The sequence below is a fragment of the Gopherus flavomarginatus genome, chromosome 4 (genome assembly GCF_025201925.1).
Source record: "Gopherus flavomarginatus isolate rGopFla2 chromosome 4, rGopFla2.mat.asm, whole genome shotgun sequence".
Taxonomy (NCBI): Eukaryota; Metazoa; Chordata; order Testudines; family Testudinidae; genus Gopherus; species Gopherus flavomarginatus.
Window position 1 is genome coordinate 102,948,993 of NC_066620.1, and position 17,228 is coordinate 102,966,220.

A 17,228-nucleotide genomic window follows, 5' to 3' on the forward strand; every position below is an offset into this window, starting at 1 on the left:
GTGGGGCTTTAGGGAAGAGGCAGGGTAGATCCTGGGTTGCCCTTAAATTCAAAAAGTGATCTTGGGCATACAAAGGTTGGAGACCACTGTGGTAGAGAGAGAGCCATTCATTATTTCATATCTCAGAGGGGATGTTCTTATAAGAAGAGCACACAGAGAGTGGTTGACACTAAAAGGCTGATGACAGGATTGTGCTGAGTACAGTCTAGCACGGCCTCATTGCCACAAGGTATTGTTGAGCCAGGAGCAGATACTGAGGTAATGAGATCTGCGCCTCATTTGTCGCCTCATGACATATGCCTCAGCACTCAGTCACTCCTTTGACATACTTAAGTGTTCTGAATGCAGATATGGCAGCTATGGCTGATTATTGTTATCGGTGGTGCCTGATACCAGTAGAAGTAAGACTGTGTTGAGTGCCTTCCACTTACATCATGCACAAGAAGGCAGAGATTAATGTAGTTCTCAATGGTCAGTGAATAAAGCATGATTCACACCTGGTCTATCTAGGCATCATGTTGGATTGAACTTTCACATATCATTACCGTCTTACAAAGACAGCAACTAAAGTCAAAATGTGCTACAACCTGCTTAGGAAACTGGCCAGAATGACATAGGGTGCCAATGTCCATATGTTATTCACTTTAGCCTTGACACTGTTATTCAGAGGTGAAGTACTGTGCTCCAAAGGGGCTCGCTAGTCTCATGCAAAGATGATTGACGTATAATTTAATTGCACCATGCCTATTATTTCAGGCATATTTACATCTACTCTTCTACCATAGTTAAGGATATGATTTGGTCACAATTCTGTAACTGTACTGGTCTGCTTCAGCTGGAGCCAGGGCTGTATGCCCCCCTTGCAGCTGCGGCAGGAGCTGGGGCTGTGTCCCCCCCCACATTGCTGTGGGCAGAGCTAGGGCTGTGTATTCCTAACCAGTGGCTTCAGCTGGGACTGGAGCCAGGGCTGTGCTTCCCCTCCCCGCAGTATAGCTGTGGCCAGGGCTCAGGTCAGGGCTGTGTGCCCCCACACAACCCTGCATCTGGGCCTGCGTCTGTGCACCCCTACCCTGCGGCTTTGGCCGGGGCTGTGCAACCCTAACCCTTGGCTTCAGCCAGAGCTGTGTGTCCCCCTCAGCTGCAGCCAGGGCTGGAGCTACGGTTGTGCACCCCCTGTTGCAGTGGGGCTGTCACTCTCCCTCACCCTTTGCAGTAGGGCTTGGGCTCTCAGTCTCCCCAGTTGTGACTCACCCCCGTTATTCTTAGTAAAAGTCAAAGACAGGTCATGGCTCCCATGCATTTTTGTGTATTGCCAGAGACCTGTCTGTAACTTTTAGTAAAAATAACCGTGACAAAATCTTAACCTTAACCATAGTTGCCAGTTCTCTGCAATACTGCTCCAGTCAGTGTTGTAGAGAGGAAAGTATAGCAAAGCTTGTGACAAAAATTGCTAAATATTTAATCCACCCTACCGTCTACCCTCGTGCTGCCGGTTATGAATAAGCGTGGGGTGACGGATTTACGGTAGAGGACCGGGACCCGTGGCGAACTTCAGGACCCGCAGAGAAAGTGATATACAGTCATGTTGCTTTGCACCCCAGTCAGTGCCAACCCGGGTTTGATTTCCCACTAAGGCAATGGAGCCTTCTGAACCGGTTTCGTATGGGGCACGGAATTTGCGCCGCGGCGGAACTTCAGTGGCGTTTGAGAGACAGGTCACTGTGGGCAGCCACAAACCACGATACGCAGGGATGAGGGCTGCAAAATGACTCAGCTTCCTGGAAGCCTCCCTGCCTGGAACCCGCTGATACCAACCCACCGCCCCGGCCTGGCTCCGCGACCTGACTCTGCATGCACCAAATAACTCTGCACCCAGCAGCGGGGCGGCTGGGAGGGGATCGGAATCCTCCTGCATCAGCCAACCAGAGACGGCGCCTTCCCCGGGGGGCGGAGCTGTGCTACGGGCCGCTGCAGGAGCCAGGACGAGGGCGCGCGCGAGGCGCAGCGGCCCGTTCCCCCCCGCGCAGGGCCCGGCCCGGAATGCTGACTCCGAGCTACTCGCATTCCAGCCCAGAGGGAGCAGCAGGGAATACGCGCAAAGGAGGCCGGGAACTGCCCATATCCGGGAAACCCTCTGCGCCAGACCCACCGAGAACATGGCGGCCCGGAACTGAGCCCCACGGGGGGTGGGGGAGGGGACGAGCTGCCACCAGCACCGGGGAACCGAACGGCGCTGCCGCCACCCCCCCCCTCGGGCGGAGCCCAGCGCCGCACGCAGCGCGCCGCGGCCCGCAACACGCGTGGGCCTGGGGCGACGCCGCCGCCTTGTCCCCGCAGGTAGGTCCGGCTCCGCGAGCACCCGCGCCCCGCTCTGTCCCGGGAGGCGAGCGCGACCAGGGGGATCCCGCGCCCGGGGGAGGCGAGTCCCGACCGCGCCTCGTGCGTGACTGTGACCCGGCCGCCGCCTCTCGGCACGGTGGGGGGCGCTGCCCCGCGAGTGAGTGGAGACAATAACAGCCCCTCCCCGCCCCGTGCCCTCGGGAGCCGCAAGCGGGGGGGTTGCTCCTGTCTCCTCGCCTGGCTCAGCCCGTTTGCAACTCTGCCCGGCTGCTGCATCTCCCCCCTCCAAGCTCCTGCTCAGATGCCCTCGCCCCGGTACAGCGCTTTATCCCTGGGGGTGTCCCCAGCATCCGTCTCTCGGGCGGGGATTCCCCGTCTGCTGCCCAGCGCCTCTCCTTAGCTGCTCTGGGGACTGGAGAGGGGCTGGGCGGCGCCGACTAGAATCCAGTTTGTGCCCCGGGGTGGGGACGGTCTGGGGTCTCTGCCTCTCTGCGCGCTTCTCGCCTGCAGCTGGAGCTTTTGTATATTTCAACCTTGGATTAAACTTTGAAACGTTTCCCCTCGGTCCTACAAAATAAAGATAGGGGAGAGGGGTAATTGAAGGCATGTGTGTAACTGATTGGAGACCCAAATCTATTAATCTTTGAGGACTATGGGGTTGGGATGACACCAGGTTGAGGAAGAGACACTGGATAAGAGATTATTCCCTCAACATGATGCTCCCATATGGTCTCTTCAGCTGTTACTGGCGCTGACCTCTAGTCAAATAAATTGTTGTATGAAACTAGGTCAGCTTTGGCTAACATACTTTCATTTAAGTGAAACTTGGTTTAATTTGTTTGTCTATTGGTGTCCAATGAATATCCCATTATAGTGATTTAAATTTGGTGGATGTTCACACATTAGTCCAAGCTCCAGCTCCAACTACCCAGCTGTCACAGATAAGGGAGAATCTGATACTTTGGCAGATAGTATTTATGTTGCTCTGAATTTTTGTGTATAGGTTGAAAACTAAATTGGTCCCAGGTCTGGTATGTGCTATAAATTCATGGTCTGTGCCAAAATACAATGCTGATCTGAGGGATCAGTGACTGTCCTGTTCCAATATTTTGCAAAGCACCAGAGTTAGAAACAAAAGCTGTTAACCATTGTAATACACTATGGAAGAGGAAATCATAAGAACATGGGAATCGCCGTACTGTCTCAGATTATTGGTCCATGTAGCCCAGTATTCTGGCTTCAAACAGTGGCTGGTGCCAGAGACTTCAGAGGAAATGAACAGAACAAGGGCAGTTACCAATTGATCCCTTGTCATCCATGCCCAGCTTCTGACAGTCAGAGGCTTAGGGACGCCCAGAGTATCGGGGTTGTGTCCCTGACCATCTTGCTAATAACTATTGACAGACCTATCCTCTGTGAATGTATCTAATTATTTTTTTAACCTAGTTATGCTTTTGACCTTCACAAGATCCCCTGGCAGTGAGTTCCACAGATTGACTGCATTGTGTGAAGTACTTCCTTATGTTTGTTTTAAACCTGCTGCCTATTACTTTCATTGGGTGACCCCTGGTTCTAATGTTATGTGAAGGGATAAATAACACTTCCTTCTTCACTGTCTCCATACCATCTGTGAACTTTTCCTATATCATATCATATTTGTCTTCTAAACGAAACAGTTAAAGTCTTTTTAATCTCTCTTCATATGGAAGCTGTTCCATACCCCCTCTCCCCTGCAATAATTTTTGTTACTTTTCTCTGGACTTTTTCCAATTCTAATATATCTTTTTTGAGATGGAGCAACCAGAACTGCAGGCATTGTTCAAAGAGTGGGCATACCATGGATTTATACAGTGGCATTATGATATTTTCTGTTTTATTTTCTGACCATTCTCTAATGATTCCTAAGATTGTTAACTTTTTTCACCGCCGCTGTACATTGAGCAGTGTTTTTCAGAAAATTATCCATGATTACTCCAAGAGCTCTTTCTTGTGTGGAAACAGCTAACTGAGACCCTATCGCTTTGTATGTATAGTTGGGATTATGTTTTCTAATGTGCATTACTTTGGCAACACTGAATTTCATCTGCAGTATCACATTCATTTCTAGCCCTGGTGGTCTATGAGCTGCTGTACCTCTAAAATTGCTTTATTCTAATTACTTTAGTACCTCTCTGTCATTATGCCAAATACAATGTGATTTTAGTGGCTACTGTCCTTGTAGCTACTAGGGTCACTTCAGTACACTATGTGAAAGCAACTAAGAATACCAGCTTTTAAATGAGTGTAAAGAATTTACCTCTAACACGACAGTCTTGATTGAGAAATTTGGACTGGTTAAATTATTTAGAAGTGAAGCAGGGCAGGAGAAATGAGTTTATTCCAATTACAGTTTTTAAGGATTGGGTGTTTAAATATTGTTGCAGTTATGAAATAATAACTATGTACAACTTTGTGATAGTTTTATAAAACTTTAACATTAATATTTTTACCACTCAAATGGTTCCCTTTGCCAGTGAAGTTTGAAAGGCCTTACGTGGTACTGTCAGAAGCTGCAACTGTTCACTCTCTCTCAAATTCAGCTACAACTACCTAAATTGTCAGACTTTCTCTTCCCAGCTCTCAAGTTTTATATTTTCTTGGCTTAAACAACATCCATTTTTAAGGCCCAATATTTTGTGAAATACAGGGGTATAGAAGCACTACGGCAGATCAGTACAGATATTTCTAGGATCAATAAACATATTCTGAGAATTTGGCCTGGAAAGTAAGAAACCTGTTACCCTGGTTTTTGTCTCCTTAAAAGGAAAGAAGGGGCAAACTGATGCAGCTTCATTTGAGAAGTGGAGATACATGCAGCTGAAAATGTACTGTTGTACAATGTTTACAGAATTGCAAGTGGGGCTATCATCGGTTCTTCAAATAGAGAGAGAATAGTTATTGTCTCCTGGCTCAGTGTGCAAGATGAAGGGAGTGGTGTTGACCACCCAGCAAAGCCTTTTTTACTTTTCAAGTGGGCATGTAAATTCCTTGTTTGTGAAATGTGATGACTTGACAGCCTTGGGGTTTGAGGTTCCCTATACACAGAACAGGTATATCACAGTCTGTGGCAATACTTGCTTCCTCATACTTCCCTAAGATAGAGGGACAATCTCATTTGAGGAACCACCTCAATTTGGCTTCAAAGCAATTCAGTTTTCAAGCCCGTTGGTCTTTGGTCTGTCTTGCTGAAACCATCAAGAAAACAATAATTTATATGTAACACTTACTACATAATATTCCTCATCTGAAGATCTCAAAGCTGTTTACAAAGAAAGGTAAGTATAATTATCTCCATTTTATAGATGGGGAAAATTGATGCACACCGTTAAGTGGCTTGCCAGTGGCCACATAAGTAACTGTCAAACAGAATAGAATCCGAGTCTCCTGACTCCCAGTTAAGTGCCCTATCCATCTGATCACAGAGCCTTTCAAGGGTGGCAAGTCTGTTTAGCTTAGGTATTTAAAATATACTTATCCCCTAGATATCTAAGCACCAAACAATATTATGGAAAAGCGTAAGAGTGCAAAGCAACTTTTTTCCCGCTCACACTCCACTTTTCCCCATAATTACAGGGGTATGCAAATTTTATATAGGAACATTCCTTCAGTGCGCATTGTTCCCTGAAAAATATGTAGTCAGATTAAATTGCAGTGGTTGTCTATCATAGCGTGGACTGACAAAACTCATTTTAAGTAGCTTATGTAGTAGTGGTGAGATAGTAATTACTTCTGGGTGCTACCAGCTTCAACTGAATTCTAATCAGTAACCTAAATGTTCTGTTACTAATCTTCTGAGCCATCTAGTCTTACAGATAATTTTGAATGGAGTCTTGAATAAGTTTACACCCCCTGAGTACCTTCTTCCTGGATGATGGTGTTTTTTTTTGCAGTACTATTAAAATGTAACGCCATGTTCACTTTTGTAGCCAATTATTCTTTGTAGCTGTTAATGCAATCTCTTGGAGGCAGAAAAACTTCCTTCTCCATTATGTTGGCCAAGCAAGAACAAGTCCCACTTAAAATTGGCAATAAGTTACCCTTGCCTTCACCTTTCTTTGGGACACAAGAGGGTGCTGGGCTGCCTCAAGGAGGTGGGACTGATGGTAAAAGCTGGAAGTGTAGATGGGGACGGCAGAGGTGTTGTATCTGGGCCACAAGGTGGGGAGCCCAAGCCCAGAGCTGGCCAAGGAGGTAGGGGGGGCTCTTAACCAAGAGAGCCCGAATTGCAGACCAGAGTGCTGGAAGAATCCCAGTTTGAACCCCAGGGGTATTGGGGTGGCAAAAGGGTTCAGGCCACATAAACCTTCCTACATGCGGCCTGCAAGTGCCATCAAGCACACTCGACCTAAGGGAGGGAGCAAAACTGGACTGTCCTGGTGTAACTCACACAAAGGAATGGGACAGATGCTGGGGCATCCCTGGGAACGTTGGTGGGTTCGAACTTCCACAGGTCACTGGCTGAAGTGACCTCGCTCAGTTCGGTCTCGAAGGGGGGAGAGATGTGATGAACTAAGAATGTTCTTAATGTTTTCTCTGAATACTGTGTTGGTGCCTCAGTGTCCTCTATGCAGTTCTTAAGTATCTAGGTGTTGGGATAAGGGTGTATGATTGCTACAGAGCAAAGGGCCAGTGCACCTAAATGTCTGACACTCTGTCTTCTGGCAACTGATGGCCTGGGCCCCTCCCCTGCAAGGTGCCAACTGAAGGTGTTGGAGACAAAGAGATCAGGTGACCTCCTGGCCCAGGGAAGGCACTGAGCAGAGGAGGGGCTGGAGGGATTTTCAGTCTGGAGCTGGCTGGGGACAAGGAGTGAGTGCAGACGTGGGGGTCTGGCTCACTGCCCCCCAGAATGGACCCAGCGGAGGTACCTACAAGCTCTGTTTTAGACCGTGTTCCTGTCATCAAATAAACTTCTGTTTTACTGGCTGGCTGACAGTCACGTCTGACTGCAAATTGCGGGTGCAGGACCCTGTGGCTTCCCCAGGACCCTGCTGGGGCGGCCTCGCTGTGGGAAGCGCACGGAGGGGCGGAGGATGCTGAATGCTCCAAGGAGAGACCCAGGAGGTGAAGACATGTGAGCTTCTTGCCCTAAAAAAGTCTGCTCCAAGGGAGAGGAAGCTCTCCAAAGTCCTGACTGGCTTTCTGGGGAGCAGTTCCAGAGCATTGCCTGGGGACTCTGTGACAACTGTGTCTTTATTCAAACACTCGCATTGAAGTCACATTTCACACATTAAAAGCAATAAAAAATAAACTGATTTTTGTTCTTTACTTAGTTCTCTTTATCTAAGCATAATGATTTTAAACAGTTTTTAATAACTCATTGCACACTTCTTGCTTTATCATATTTCACTTCAACCATTTATTTATTAAACTTCTTACTTTTTGAAGTTTTTTAATGTTAAAGTTGCAGTTAACTTTTACATTTCCTGACTTAAGAGTTTAAGGTTGCACAGAGAAGCTTAACTATGTTCTCTTGCCTATATGTATTATAACTCTTGATACACACCTTTAGCCTGATATAACACGACCCAATATAACGCAAATTTGGATATAACACGGTAAAGCAGTGCTCTGGGGGAGGCGGGGCTGTGCACTCCGGTGGATCAAAGCAAGTTCAATATAACGTGGTTTCACCTATAACATGGTAAGTTTTTTTGGCTCCTGAAGACAACGTTATATCAGGGTAGAGGTGTAATCCCATACTATTTCTGTAATAGATATTATACAGGGCTGAGGGTTTTTTGTTGTTTTTTACAATTTATATTCAAACGTTGCATCTTGTAATATTTTATATATGCCTGCTAGTCTCTGGAAGTATATACCTAAAGATTTCTGCCTTATTCACTGAGCAGCATAAAAACGCACATTACAAGACTACAAAAAAATTGATTATATATTGTGTTAAAATAACATGAACAAGTAGAGGTTTGTGACATGAGAGAGATCATAAAAATGAAAACTGGATTGAGAGAGAGAGTAATTGTTATGCAAACTGTTAAAAGTATTTACACACACCAGTTTAACTCAAATGCCTGATAAGATAAAGGCTTTTGTGTACATCCTATCTCTTTAACTTAGGGATGAGAGAGTGCCCTTTCCACTTGTCTGGGTCCTCCAAGGAAAGCATCCAGCAAAACCATATAGAGAAGGTTTGGCATTGTTGATATTTCTAAGTTGATAAAGAAGCAGAAAAACTCTTTTGGGCAGTAACAATGCAGCACTTTCAGGCCACCTTTACATGTAATAAAGAGAGGATTTGTGCCTTTGTTTTCTTCAGGTTGCCTATAAAAAAAAATAAAATGAAGATATCACAAGAATGCCCCATTCCTTGCGCTTTACTTTGTTGGTAGGATGGAGTTCCTTTCCTGGGGAGCCTTAGAAGCTGCATGGGTTTTACTTTATAAGATGCATGCTGAGTGAGCAGGGGTCCATTGTGTTTCTGCACACCTCTGCTTGTCTTGTTCCACCACTTGAAACTTTTTACCACATAAGTTAACCAATATGATCTTCCTTATCTGTGCACACCTTATGAGCTTGGTTTAAAAGCTTACTCTGTGTATACAGTGTCATTTGTTTCCTTACTGAGTCAAAATAAAAAAAAAACTTTTACAGGAACATTCAAAGGCATCTCACACTGAGGATTATGTTCATGAAATATGGCATGGTTCTACCCATGTTAGTTAACCTTTTTCTTTAAATTTAAAATATTTTTACAATAGGAAAACCTTTTTTTGTTCAGACTCTTCTTCTCCCCCCCCCCCCCCCCAGATTCTCCTCATCCCCAAAATGGCTGAATTTGCGACAATGACCAGTCATGGGAGAACTTAGGGGTGACATTTGTAGAAGTTTAAGAGCACGTGAAAACAGGGTTGGAATGGAAATGGCATAGGAAACTACTGTAGCTGTTACTAGCATGACAAATGCAGGCAAATGTTTGGTTTTATGCACAAGGTGGGTAAAATCAATGGTTAAGATCCTGCTGCAGAACTAAAAACTAGTTGGCCTGTTTTTAAGAGGTGCTGAGCATCCACAAGAGAGGGAGCTGCAAGTGTTTGGCACGTCTAACACCTCTCTCCCCCCTCAGCTGTAATGCTTGTAAGAGAAACATACATGCCTACCCCATAATTTGTTTTATAATCTGAAGTAGTTTTCTGTAAATATAGTCATTTTACTGTTTGTTACTCTTTATGAAGTTTTAAGAGTATTTCATCACATGCCCCCATTCCAAGAAGGGATGGCGGAGTAAAGATTGTAACACTTGGACCAATTTACATAGGGACGTAATGGATTCTTCATTACATGCAATATTTAAATCAGGACTGTATAGTATCTCCTTTTAGAAAGATATAGTTCTAACATAAGTTATGGACTGGGTGTAGAATTTGTTGGATGAGGTTTTGGCCTCTGTTATGCAGGATGACAGATTAGATGATCCTAATGGTCCCTTCTGACCTTAAAATCTATGACTTATATTATAAAAATAAATTACTAGAACTATTAAAGTTTGTATGTAGGTTGTTTTCAATTCACAACCTTATTAGTGTCACCATCCTTCCTCTTCCATTGTTTTCTTTCCCAACTGGTTTGCTTGATACCAATTTTTGTCATGTTAGACCCGTACACAGCAGACGATTTTTACTTGGTTTTGTAAGGCATTCATTTGGGAGCTTAAAAAATGATGAGTCTTATACATTATTCTCATATTCAGGCATATGTTGTGCATTATAAAGGGGGCATAAGACAAGTGGTATCAGAACCAACTTGCATGGTTTGCCTGGGCATGGAAGAAGTACAATTCTTCATGCTAACTCAAACCAACATATAAAATTTTGATTGAAAATTATATTTAATGAGAACTTGCAGCGTTATCATTTTGTATAAAACACTGAATAATTTCTTTTGAAACAGTTTACCGTATTGAGTTCACTTTTGCTAATTTAAATATATTTCAGTTTTTGTGATACTGTAAGAGCACATAGTCTGTTGCACTGAAGTTTTTACAATATCACAGTTTCAGATAGCCTGCTATTTGAAATTGTTTGCAGAGTTGTAGTCGTGTTGGTCCCAGGATATTAGAGAGATAAGATGGGTAAGGTAATATCTTTTTAGACCAACTTCTATTGGTGAGAGAGACAGTCTTTCGAGCTTACACAGAGCTCTTCTCTTCTCTTCAAGCAAAGCTGATATCAGACATCTGCATTTAGCTAGGAAATTGAAACAGATGATATTCATAAAAAAAATCTGTTTTATGATTAAATTCTTAATGTCCTTTAAAATGAAAGGTGGGAGGAATGGTGGGGAACAAACTCCAGTGCATTGATGTGATGGAGAGCCAAATGACTTGACCCAAGGTATCACAGTGAGTAGAAATAGAGCAGGAAACAGGATCAAGGAGTCCAGGTTCCTACTCTCCATTCTTTGTCCATTAGATCACATTCTTTTTGATGTGTAGATCTTTGATAATCCTTCAGCTGTGCTAGTAGGTTGTGTTTCAAATAGTAGCATAGTAAAACAACCTGTTAGGACAGTGATCAGGATAAACTACTGTCAAGAGGAAAGTAAATTATGTATATTTTCCTCTCGTGTCTTCTAGGTGAGATTAAATTCAAGCAAGTTTCAGGATTTAAACATTTTGGGCCATAATTTAAAATAACTCAAGCATGCAGTTAGTTTTTGTAGCAGGTACCAAGGGACTGTTTCAAAGATTATAGTTAAGTTTGCAGTTAACTGATGGCTGTACACTCCCTGCTTGAAAAAAATCAGCAGTGTTTATCATTGTCAATAATTTTAAGACACGTTTACTGCCGAGGTTTGATAAACCTGATTTCAATCCCTCCCAATTTTGGGATCGTTAGACTTGAGAGGCCACTAAAACATTGTTTACTAATTAAATGTTGCCAGGCCAAAATAGTTCTTAATTTAGAATGGTTAAAGACTGCATGAATGATAAGTTGCATATGATGAATTTAGTAAATATGGAGGAAATATATATATGCCCTGCAAATTTTTCACTGTTAACAGCATGTGTAACTTGAATGTTCTTTTGTTACAGGGTGGCTGACTTTGTTGTTGTGAATTTCAGCACTGTTGGAACCACAAGTAGTGGTGAATGTTTTCACTCTTGCTTAAGAGTGAGTTCTGAAACTACCAACGAGCCTTTCTTGAAATTTTTGTGGCTGAATCCTTGGTGGAGGTTACATAGATACATGTTTTCATGAAGAGAAGTGAGAAGCCGGAAGGATATAGACAAATGAGGCCTAAGACTTTTCCTGCTAGTAACTACACTGGCAGCAGCCGGCAAATGTTACAAGAAATACGAGAGAGCCTTAGGAATTTGCCTAAGCCCTCAGATGCTGCTAAGGCTGAGCACAATATTGGTAAAATGTCAGCTGAAGATCCCAGACAAGGCCGAAATCCCCCCAAATTTGTAACATACCATAAAGCTTTGCAAGAAATTCGAAACTCCCTGCTGCCTTTTGCAAATGAAACCAGCTCCTCAGCCAGGGGAACATCTGAAATCAATCGACAAATGCTACAAGACTTACAGGCTGCTGGGTTTGATGAGGTAAGCATTTTTGTTGAATATTAATCATGCACACACATTTTAGCTGTATGTTACCCCTTTTGTAATTAAAGAGTGTAAGTAGCATGATAGTCAAAATATTTCCCTGAAATACAAATTAATTTTTTACTGTGACCTGGCCAAAAAGAAAATGGGGTTGGGGCATGAGTTTGGTTAAAATAACCCCTGTTTTTTCCTCTACATCCAGTGTAATCTATTCTTTCTATGAGATTAGTAGTAGTTTGATTAGTCATTTACATCCCTGTGTGTGGAAATGAGTGGATTCAAAGTCTGGAATTTTCCTCAGAGTAATTTAATGGCATTTTGGATTATATAGTTTAAAATGTGTTGTGAGAACAATACAGTTCAGAATAGTAAGACAAGGATACCAAATGTAAGTGACTTCACAATATTTAAATACTTTTATTCTCTTTTAGATGAGTATTTCAGAAGCCCCGATTTATGAATAACTTAAACTTGTTCAGAAAAATGATTCATTATTTGAGCTGAATATTAACAAAAAACTGCATTTGTTGTCTTATTTATCTGAACACTTCAGTCTTAGTTATATGCAAATGATGTACATTATCCTAAATCAGATACTAAAGAATGTACAATAAATATACCGCAAGGAGAACCGTGCAGAATGCCTTCAACAATGTAGTGTCTTCTAGGAAAAAATGAAGACATTATGTAGCAGAGCCCCATAATGATGTCTTTGAAAGTTGGTATTGTTGGTCAGTCTAAAGACATGGATGAGGTGATTGACAGGCATCTGTCTGAAGTCCTGTCATCTACTTCAATACCAGCTGAACTTGTTTTCATTTTAGTATGGAAAGTGTGTAATGTCATTTATTGACAAAATATCTGGTTTCCATGAATAAAGAGTTAATACATTTAGAGACCTTTGTATGTGTTTATTTGCAGTGTATGCATTGGCAAGTGAGTCTAAAAGACCCTTTTATACATGCACTTGTAAACCTGAGCACAAAAGTACACGTGCAAAATGAGCACAGACCTCAGGCCCATCACTTTCAAAAATTTGTAATAGCAGGCCAAGGATAGCTTACAAGCAAACAAGGTAGAATGGTGTCAAGTATCAGAGGGGTAGCCGTGTTAGTCTGGATCTGTAAAAGCAGTAGAGAGTTCTGTGGCACCTTATAGACTAACAAACGGAGCATGAGCTTTCGTGGGTGAATACCCACTTTGTTGGATGCATGAATGAATAAGGTAGAATGGTTTATTCATAATTGTACTAGTCAAAATAATGATCATATCAAAAGTTGTAATTGCAGGTTAATATTAAAGAATCAACGTATTTTGCACTAATTTCCTTTAAAGGTTAGGCAGAGTGTTTTGGTGTGTCATATTTGTTATACACCAACATAATGTTGTTAGCAAAGACTTCAAGAAGGAGTGGTTAAGCGGTCGCCATATTGTTGCCCATACAGAAGGTTTATGAAAAAGAGCTCCTCAATGACATACAAATGCATTCAGCTCATATAAATGATGTATCAGTTCAGTACATTTACTTTAGCTGCTGAAAAAACTCCTTGACAACAGGGGTTTTCATAGTATCTGTTCTCCGTTGGCTTTCTTGTCTCCATTTTGTTTAATGATAGACAATTGTGTCTAGTTTTCAAATATCCAATTAAAAAAAAATTCCTACATCCTTGTTGAAAATTGCATATCACACATCAGTATCTAAACAGTTGGCATTTACAAAGATTTCACTGTGCTTCTGTACCTGGCTTAAGAAATGGTGACACTGCATCAGGGAAAATCTGCTTAAATTATGGATTTTGTGGTGATGTGTGATTTTATCTGGTGGGGCACAGAGATGTTAGATATCTCAGTGTTTTCAAAAAGAAGCCTTTTTTAAAAGGAATCTTGTAATCTCAAAAAGTACTTTTAATTTATTAAAAAATATCAGACATTTGAATTGTTAATGAGCCTGAATTCTAAACTTTTAAAAGCAGAAGGTTTTTTTGGGTGATTACAAGAAAGATCAAGATAGATCAGTTATAGTTACTGGAAAGACTACTACTGCTCCAGAGTGAACTACACCTTGGCAGAGCAGGGAGTAGTCAGCTGGTCCTATAGACATCTATTACTTGAGCTACAGGAACATTTCTTAATTGTCACCCATTGAAGGACCCTTTATACTTTGGTTTGGTTTGTTTCTCTCCAAAAGCTACAACCAGTCAGTAGAAGGCAACATGTTCAAGGTTTTTTTAAAGGAGTCTAAGAGAGTTAGGCACACAAATCTCACTGAAATTCAGTGGGTATTGAGTGCCTAACTCTTCATCCTTTTTAAAAATCCTACCCAAGTGTCTGATGCTACTGTCACTGAGATCAGTAGCAAAAAATGTTCCCTTTGAACAGAAATAATTAAGAACATAATGGCCATATTTGATCAGACCAATGGTCCATTTGGCCAATATCCTGTCTTCTGACTTTGGCCAACGCCAGGTTCTTCAGAGGGAATGAGCAGAACAGACAGTTATCGAGTGATCCATCCCCTGTGGTCCACTCCCAGCTTCTGACAGCCTAGAGGTTAAAGACATTCAGAGCATGAGGTTGCAGCCCTCACCATCTTAGCTAATAGCCACTGATGGATCTATCCTCCATTAACTTACTTATTGTGAACCCTGTTGCAGTTTTGGCATACACAACATCCCCTGGCAATGAGTTCCACAGGCTGACTTCTTCTGTATAAAGAAATACTTCCTTTTGTTTTAAACTTGTTGCTATTAATTTAATTGGGTGACCATGGTTTCTCCACACTGTTCATGATTTTATACGCCTCTATCATATCCCCCCCCTTAGCCATCTCTTTTCCAAACTGAAAAGTCTCACTCTCTTTAATCTCTCCTCATATGAAAATTATATACCTTTATTAATGTATGTTGCCCTTCTCTGTACCTTTTCTAATTCTAATATAGTTTTTTTTTAGATGGGGCAACTAGAACTCCATGCAAGTATTCAAGGTTTTGGCATACTATGGATTTATATAGTGGCATTACATTTTCCGTCTTATTGTCTATCCCTTTCCTAATGGTTCCTAACATTCTGTTAGCTTTTTTGACTGCAGCTGCACATTGAGCAGATGTTTTCAGAGATCTATCCATAATGACTCCAAGATCTTTCTTGAGTGGTAACAGCTAATTTAGATTCCATCTTTTTGTATGTATGGGATTGTGTTTTCCAATGTGAATTACTTCACATTGATCAAATCTGAATATCATTTGCCATTTTGTTGCCTAGTCACCCAGTTTTGCGAGATCCCTTTGTAACTCTTCGCAGTCTGCTTTGGACTTGACTGTCTTGAGTAATTTTTTATACTCCGCAAACTTTGCCACCTCGCTGTTTACCCCTGTTTCCAGATCATTTATGAATATTGTGACAAAGTTCCTCCTCTACCTTGGTAGGTCCTGCGCTTATTGGCGGATTTGTTCACCTCAGTGATCTTCCCCTCTTGTGGAACCCACAGTCTGGGTCAGCTCCTCCTGTGTCTGATCAGGAGTTGGGAGGTTTGGGGGGGAACCCCGGCCCACCCTCTACTCCGGGTTCCAGCCCAGGGCCCTGTGGATCGTAGCTGTCTCTAGTGTCTCCTGTAACAGCTGCATGACAGCTACAACTCCCTGGGCTACTTCCCCATGGCCTCCTCCAAACACCTTCTTTATCCTCACCACAGGACCTTCCTCCTGGTGTCTGATAATGCTTGTCCTCCTCAATCCTCCAGCAGTACACTCTCTCTTACTCTCAGCTCCTTGCCCTGTTGCTCCCAGCTCCTCATGCACGCTCCTTCTCCTCTGGCACCTCCCTGCCTGACTGGAGTGAGCTCCTTTTTAAACCCAGGTCCCTGATTAGCCTGCCTTGATTGGCTGCAGGTGTTCTAATTAAAGTAGCTGTCTCCACTGCCTTCTAGAAAGATCTTAATTGGCCCCAGGTGCCTTGATTTACTTGGAGCAACTGCCATTTGGTTACCAGGGTACTAGGGATTTGTTTAGCCTGGGGCTGACATACCTGTTTCTCAGTACTTTACTGTAGCCATCTGGCCTTGCCCCATCACAATATGTTGAACAGCACTGGGCCCAGTACAGGTCCCTGGGAGCCACCACTAACTCTTCCCATTCTGAAAACTGACCATTTATCTCTACCCTTTGTTTCCTGTCTTTTAATCAGTTACGAGCCATGAGAGGACCTTCTATCTTATCCTATGACCGCTTACTTTGCTTAAGAGCCTTTGGTGAGGGACCTCGTCAAAGGCTTTTAATGTTATTTGATATCAGCCTATCTTCTTCCAATATAGTCAGTTCATTAGTGTACAAGGAGATTCAGAGTTAATCCTGAAGTAACAGTAAAAAGCCAACCTTCAGAATTTCAAATCAGAGTACTTTTTGTGACCTGTAATTCATTATTTCCTTTGCTTTCACAATAAATCAGTTGATTTTCAGCCATACAGTTTTTAGCTATTTTGAAAGTTTCAGTGGGGGCTAAAAATAGAGCGTCATATTGGAAGCTGGTTGCAACCTTAATTGTGTAGAGGTTACTGTCTTTCAGTAATATATAGGCACATGAACAAATTGTAACAACAGTAATTCTGAGACTCAGACCACACAGTAGATACACTAAAATGAGACTCTAACATGTTAATTTTTTGGGGCATCTCGGTAGTGTGAGATGTAACTGTAGTTTTTCTTACCCAAGGAGATGCTTTGAGATTTTACGGATCTGTCAGTGAGATTTAGCCATACATTTTCTATTAAAATTAATGGAAGATGTGTGGCAAAATCCCTCTGCAGTGCTTTGAAAATCTCAACTGTGCTTTTGACTCTTTCTTCTGTTAATTTTAAAAATAAAATAAAATATTTTAACTTAATCTTCCCTTTAGGATATGGTTGTACGAGCTCTTAGGCAAACCAACAGCCGTAGTATAGAAGCAGCAATTGAATTCATAAGTAAAATGAGCTACCAAGATCCTCGTCGGGAGCAGATGGCTGCAGCAGCAGCCAGACCTGTTAATGCAGGCATGAAACCACCAGGTATGTGTATCAAATAGGTATTTTTCTTATAAGAAGAAATCATAAATTAGCCAAACATTTCAATTAATGCACTCTCAACTGGAGGATGGAGGGGAAGTGAAGCATAAACTTTAACAATTAAATAGGAGGTTGAAATACCATTTTTATTGAAAATAGTGAAATTTGTTAGTATAATTTATAAAGTACTCCACTTAAATGACAGTACTTGACATTAGTTTATAACAAGCTTTTAGGTTATG

The 17,228-nt window shown here is 42.3% G+C and overlaps 1 protein-coding gene across 2 annotated transcripts in view; it reads left to right on the top strand.

Moving 5' to 3' along the window:
• The first annotated feature begins 2,020 nt into the window (after positions 1-2,020).
• The window catches only part of LATS1 (large tumor suppressor kinase 1), a 44,798-nt gene continuing 29,590 nt past the window's right edge, over positions 2,021-17,228 (top strand). For both annotated transcript variants that reach the window (XM_050949487.1, XM_050949488.1), the window contains exons 1-3: positions 2,021-2,337; positions 11,432-11,944; positions 16,839-16,989. In XM_050949487.1, the coding sequence (XP_050805444.1) occupies positions 11,594-11,944; positions 16,839-16,989 (502 nt within the window). In that variant the 5' untranslated portion in view covers positions 2,021-2,337; positions 11,432-11,593. The remainder of the gene's footprint in view (positions 2,338-11,431; positions 11,945-16,838; positions 16,990-17,228) is intronic.